Consider the following 5661-nt stretch of genomic DNA (forward strand, 5'->3'; position numbering starts at 1 on the left):
CGACGACGACGACGACGACGACGACGACGACGACTGGGTAGGGCTGGCTATAGGTTCTCAGTATTGCCTAAAACTTCCTCCCAGGCATCTGATTGGACTCTAAGGACTTCCTGGGGGCTTCCTGAGCCTGAGACCTCCTCCTCTCTAGTCAACTAGAATTATTTAAAAATTTAGATCAAAAATCTAAAAATAACCTTTTGAGGGGCTTGTAAAACAGCTCTGTAGGCAAAAGCTTTTGCTATGAAGCCTAACACCCCAAGTTCAATCCCTGGAATGCACACAGAAGAAGTGACTGCTGCATCTGTCTTCTCTGACCTCTACATGTGGGTCCACGTATAGTACATACAAATAAATGTTAACAAACAATGGAAAAAGAGACAAGGGGGCTGTTAATATGGCTTAGCCAGTATGGCTCCATCTCCAGGAACATGGTGTGAACAGATAACCAGCTCCTACAAACTGTTCCTACCTCAATATGCACACTCTTATACACACTAAATAAGATACTTTTTAAAGGGCTGGCGAGATGGCTCAGTGGGTAAGAGCACTGACTGCTCTTCCGAGGGTCTTGAGTTCAAATCCCAGCAACCACATGGTGGCTCACAACTACCCTTAATGGGATCTGACGCCCTCTTCTGGTGCATCTGAAGACAGCTACAGTGAATTACACCAGAGCGAGCAGGGCCGGAGCGAGCCACACACATGATAGCTCACGGCCACTTGTACAGCTACAGTGTACTCATACACATAAAATAAATAAAATAAATCTTAAAAAAAAAAGATACTTTTTTAAAAAGCGAGAAATTTAAAAAAGCCTACTAGGAAGATGCAGTGACAGAAGCAGTTGTGCTTACATTTTCTAAACAAGAACATCTAACCAACACAAGATCCATCAGATAGAAAACTGCTCCATGAATTTTAATTGAAACCATTTGGGCTAAACATGGTGGGGGCATGCCTATAATTCCAGTACTCAAAAGGCAAGGGCAGGTGGAACTATGAATTCAGGTCAGCCTAGCTTGCTGGACATCAATGGGAGGAGAGGCCCTTGGTCCTGAGAAGGCTCGATGCCTCAGTGTATCGGAATGCCAGGACAGGGAAGCAGGAGTGGGTGGGTTGGTGAGCAGGGGAAGGTGGGGATGGGATAGCCGGTTTTCAGAGAGGAACCCAAGAAAGGGGGTAACATTTGAGATGTAAATAAAGAAAATATCTAATAAACAAAAACCAAAAACCAAAAGGTCAGCCTGGACTACATAGGAAGTTCCAGGACAGCCTGGACTATATTGAAAGACCCTGTCACAAAACACAAAACCAAACAATACCTCACACTTAAAACAGTGTGAAGGCTCGTAATGGAGTGTGAGACTCAGAGAGTTATAAATAGGACTTCCCAGCCAGGTATGGTAGCATACGCCTGGATTCCCAGCACTCTGGGAGGGTAAGGCAGGATTCTGAACTTGGGAGACAGCCTAATCTACATAGTGAGAACCCATTGCAAAAAGAAAACAGATGTAGTATGACTTATGAGGTGTTTATTCATTATACACACCTGAAAGAAGCCTTGCATACTTGTATGTCCTGTTCTCAATCACAAGCTTATGAGGAGATGGTATAAAACAGTCATAACTTCAAATACATTTGGATTAGAAATGAAGCCAGGACAACTAGATCTCTCAACACAGCTGTGCTGTAAGAACATAGGTGGTTTAAGCTCATGTTTTGGTTATGAAAGCTCATCTCACAGGAAACAAAAGCAGGTGCTGAATTGTGAAAGTCCCAATCAGTTATTTTTAGCATGCCTCTTAATTTTTCTGTCCCCTGATTTCTTGTCTTCTGTGCCTAAATCTTGAACAGGCAACCACTTCAGGGGATGGCGGCGGTAGATAGGCCAAGGAGGAAGGGTCAGCTAGATCAGAACAGAGAAAAGGCAGCATTTATTTCCATTCAAGGTTTAAAAGATTAAGTTATGTCTAATCCCCAAATAACCACCATGCTAAAGATTAACAAACGTATGAGACAAAATATGTCACAGGGTGAAAACAAGCCTTAAGTACGAGTAAGTACATGTACGAGTTTTAAGAACTAAAAGAAATATGGAGGAAGCATGAGCAAAGCAGGAAGCCCCTGCCATTATGACCTTACTGCCTAGATAAGGTGCAAAAGAAAACTGGAAAGCTCTACACCTTTATGTAGCTCAAGCCATCTGACACAACTTAACATTCTACTTTTCAAATAATAGAAAACAGAAACATTAATGGGAAAGATGAATAAAGAGTTGATTCTGGTTCTCATTACTAGGTCCAACCAAGTTTCCCAAGTCAGAGAACTTATGTTGCTGCTAATACTCAAAACACCACAAACGTCTTACCAAACACGAGAAAGCAAATCCGGCCATAACTATGTAGACAGTCCACCCAAATTGTTCAGCCACGTACCCGTAGATAAACCCAACTATCTGAAAAGAAAGAAGAGTATATAAAATGCACTCAAACCAAGGGAGGCGGGATTAAGAATTAAAGGTATTGCAATACTTACTGCAGAAAAAAGAATAATCCCCTGAAACATCTGTTCAGCTAGTTTCTGCCCTTTGTAATCCTAGGGACGAAAAAGAAGGGGAAGAGTTGGTCTTACTACCAAAGGACTGCAATTCTTGTAGGGAACTCAGTTTTGGCATAAGGCAGCACTCAACACCAGGAGGGCCCAAGAATAAAGAAGCAAAAATGTAATTTTCCCGGGATACTTGGGCATCTTAACAGACCACGGGAAAGGGGAATCCATTCTGGGGAAGAGAAGAAGGGGAAAGTGAAGCCATGGGGGGCGAACCACGCGGCACCATCGAAGCTCCAGCGGGGAGGGGGGGAAGGGGGACGGCAGGGGGTGCTGAGAAGTCGCTAAGCTCCAAAGGAGGGAATCGGGGACGCGCGCCCTCACCATCTGGGTGGGCAGCGAACTCAGGTGTTCCAGCATGGTTGTCGAAGACCGATACCGACAGCGAAACGAAGGTAACCGATTTTTAAAGAGTGTGGCTTGCGGGGTACGATACCGAAAACAGCCAGGCCGACCAGCCAAGCGCCTCACTTCAGCCGTGGCCCCGGAAGCGGATGTCTCCGACGGGCACGGATAATCCCTGGCCCCGCCCCGCGCCATCTCCTAGGGAGGTACGTCTCTCAGCTTTCTTAGAACCCCGTACACTGCTCACGAGGGCTGGGGCAGCGACCTAGCCCGAGCATCGTGCACCAGTCGGTGCTCCTGGCCGCCCGGAGCGGCAACTGGGGCGGGAATTACTAGCGGGCTGCGCCTCCCCGACTTAACGGCTGCCGGCGCGCTCCACGTCTCCATAGCGACGGCCTTTTCTCAGGGAGGACCCCGGCGACGGGGTTGCCCTGTGGCGCCTGCTGCCTCTCCGGCAGAGGGAGGCTCGGTCAAACTAGGGGTTGTGGTACTACGTGGTTGCCGCAGAGCTCGCCGGCCAGTGGGCCACGGCCAGAGAGCGGCGGACGCGGGCGGCCGGGCGGTGGGCCCTGGCCTGGGGCCTGCGGAGCGAGCGCTGAGCTGGCGGGGCGGGCCGGGACGTGGGCGGCGGCCCCTCCCAGCGCAGGTAAAGGCGGCTGCGCCGAGCTTCTGAGGGCGACGATTCGTCTGACGCCGCTCTAACCTGGCCTGTCAGTGCGTGGCGGGATCCCGGGAGCGCCTCACCACGTCCCCGTCACTCTTAAGCGTAAGCGTAAGGAGGCTACTAATGAACCCTAGAGTTAGGGAAGATTACGAAGCCACTTTCTCCAGGGAAAGGAGATTGCCTCGGAGAAGACCCGCGAGGCCCTGGTCGCCCCACATCTCGTGGATTGAGCTCCCGTGCCCTTGTGTAGGGGGTCCCAAATTCGGCCCAACTTTTTGGTTGTCGGTTTCCATGGCTCTTACGATCCCAGACCAGTCCCTCCTGGTAAAGACCAGCCAAGGGTTTCCCTTAACCCTGTCTTTCAAGGGTTGTGTGTATTTCAAAAGCGTGAGCCCTTCCCTCATTAGTGAGCTAGATGGGGTGCTATATTCAGACAGACCATTCTGGGGATCCCTTCCCTCTGGGGCCATCTGCCTCTGTGGACTCTGATGTGCATGCAGAGTCAGGCACAGATGGCAAGATGCTAGACACTCTAGGCCAGGAGTGGCTGCTGGCGGCACCTACACTTCCATGGAGCTACCAATAGCTACCTTCCTTCCTTCCTTCCTTCCTTTCTCTCTGTCTCTGTCTCTGTCTCTGTCTGTCTGTCTCTCTCTCTCTCTCTCTCTCTCTCTCTTTCTCCTTCCTTCTTTTCTCTCCCTTCCTTCCTTCCTTCCTTCCTTCCTTCCTTCCTTTGTTCCTTCCTGTCTGTCTTTCTTTCCTTCTTTCTTATATTAGCACAGTTGTGACTTAGGCCTTGGAAACTTGGAGTGTGTCAAGGAAAATGTCCAATATCACTCCAGAAATGTGGCTAGTGAATTAGCTGTTGGGGAAAGGCACCTAGGTGATGGAGCTCGGGGAAGGGTAACCTGGGGTTGGGGAAATTTCCTGATCATGAGAGACAAGTAGGACCTAGCCAGTAAAGTGTGTGAAAATTTCAAGTGTTCTTGTGCTTTGACACCTTTCAGAAAAAATACAGACCCCTTTGACACTTCGGACCTTAGAGCCAGTACAATGAAAGACAACAACAGTTTTTATGGGTCTTTTTTCTTTTCCCCTTCCCTACATTTTTCTTAGTGTATATGAATAGACTCACATTCCTCACGGTTGTTTTACAACCGTATAGTGTTTGAACTATAAAAAGATAAAATGGTTTTATGGAAACCATGGAAAAACAAAATGGTTTTGCCATGTTCCTTTTGACCCAACAGCCCTATTGGAATTTCACGCTTTTCCTTATTCTGAAATTTAGTGTCTGTGATTTTTTTTTTTCTTTGCAGCTTTTGTGATTTTATTTAAACACAAAACGTGCACACAAGCCATCTATTCATTTTCTTCACTGTGTAGCCTGGTGTTGGGGTTGGTGACTCTGATGGCCAGCTGTGCTGCTCTTTCTGCTTTTCGGTTCTTAGAGGACACGTTGTGAGCAATCTCAGCACAGTAAAATTTGTTACACAGCAGCAGCGCTTCCAGCTCCTTGACATTGTGGACCAGGAACTTCCGGAAGCCGCTAGGCAGCATGTGCTTGGTTTTCTTGTTGCTCCTGTAACCAATGCTAGGTATCAGGATCTGGCCCTTGAATCTTCTCCGCACCCTGTTATCGATGCCTCTGGATTTCTGCCAGTTCCACTTAATTTTTACATATCAGTCTGACTGGTGCCTGATGAACTTATTGGTCCTCTTTTTGACGATCTTGGGCTTCACCAGAGGCTGGAGGGCAGCCATGTTGCCTTTTACAAAAGTCACCCTCCACTTCTTCCTTTACTCCTTTATCTGGAAGACACCAGAACATGCTAGCGTGTGGATGGTATGATCCACCAGGAATGGAAGCAAAGTTGATGCTACACAAGAACAATTATAGGATAGGGTACAGAGCACCAGTGGGAATCCTTTTGTGGTTATATATGATCCACATTGTAAAAGGACAGGAAAGTTTTTTTTAAAAAGTTGTTGAGACTGAATATAAACATGTATTTAGCTTTAGCTTTTTTTTTTTTTTTTTTTTT

At 47.4% G+C, this 5661-nt stretch overlaps 2 protein-coding genes and 1 pseudogene across 6 annotated transcripts in view; 1 reads left to right on the top strand and 2 right to left on the bottom strand.

The window, feature by feature from the left end:
• Window positions 1-1514: 1514 nt before the first annotated feature.
• Spcs1 (signal peptidase complex subunit 1) lies at window positions 1515-3396 on the bottom strand. The gene is made up of 4 exons (XM_031361714.1): window positions 2932-3396; window positions 2536-2595; window positions 2369-2455; window positions 1515-1906 (listed from the first exon to the last, which is right to left on the bottom strand). Exons 1-4 carry the CDS (start codon window positions 3145-3147, stop codon window positions 1781-1783), a joined length of 489 nt encoding a protein of 162 aa, XP_031217574.1. The 5' UTR covers window positions 3148-3396; the 3' UTR covers window positions 1515-1780.
• Window positions 3397-3429: 33 nt separating this feature from the next.
• Window positions 3430-5661, top strand: part of Glt8d1 (glycosyltransferase 8 domain containing 1) — a 14619-nt gene continuing 12387 nt past the window's right edge. Inside the window, exon 1 of one of the 5 annotated variants that reach the window (XM_031361711.1) lies at window positions 3430-3718. The gene's annotated coding sequence lies outside the window, so the exon portion shown is untranslated. Of the gene's footprint in view, window positions 3725-5661 lie in introns of all 5 variants that reach the window. The other 4 variants (XM_031361712.1, XM_031361713.1, XM_031361709.1 and 1 more) reach the window with 4 other exon arrangements.
• Window positions 4916-5380, bottom strand: LOC116084626 (annotated as a pseudogene).

Source organism: Mastomys coucha, unplaced genomic scaffold (genome assembly GCF_008632895.1).
Source record: "Mastomys coucha isolate ucsf_1 unplaced genomic scaffold, UCSF_Mcou_1 pScaffold9, whole genome shotgun sequence".
NCBI lineage: Eukaryota > Metazoa > Chordata > Mammalia > Rodentia > Muridae > Mastomys > Mastomys coucha.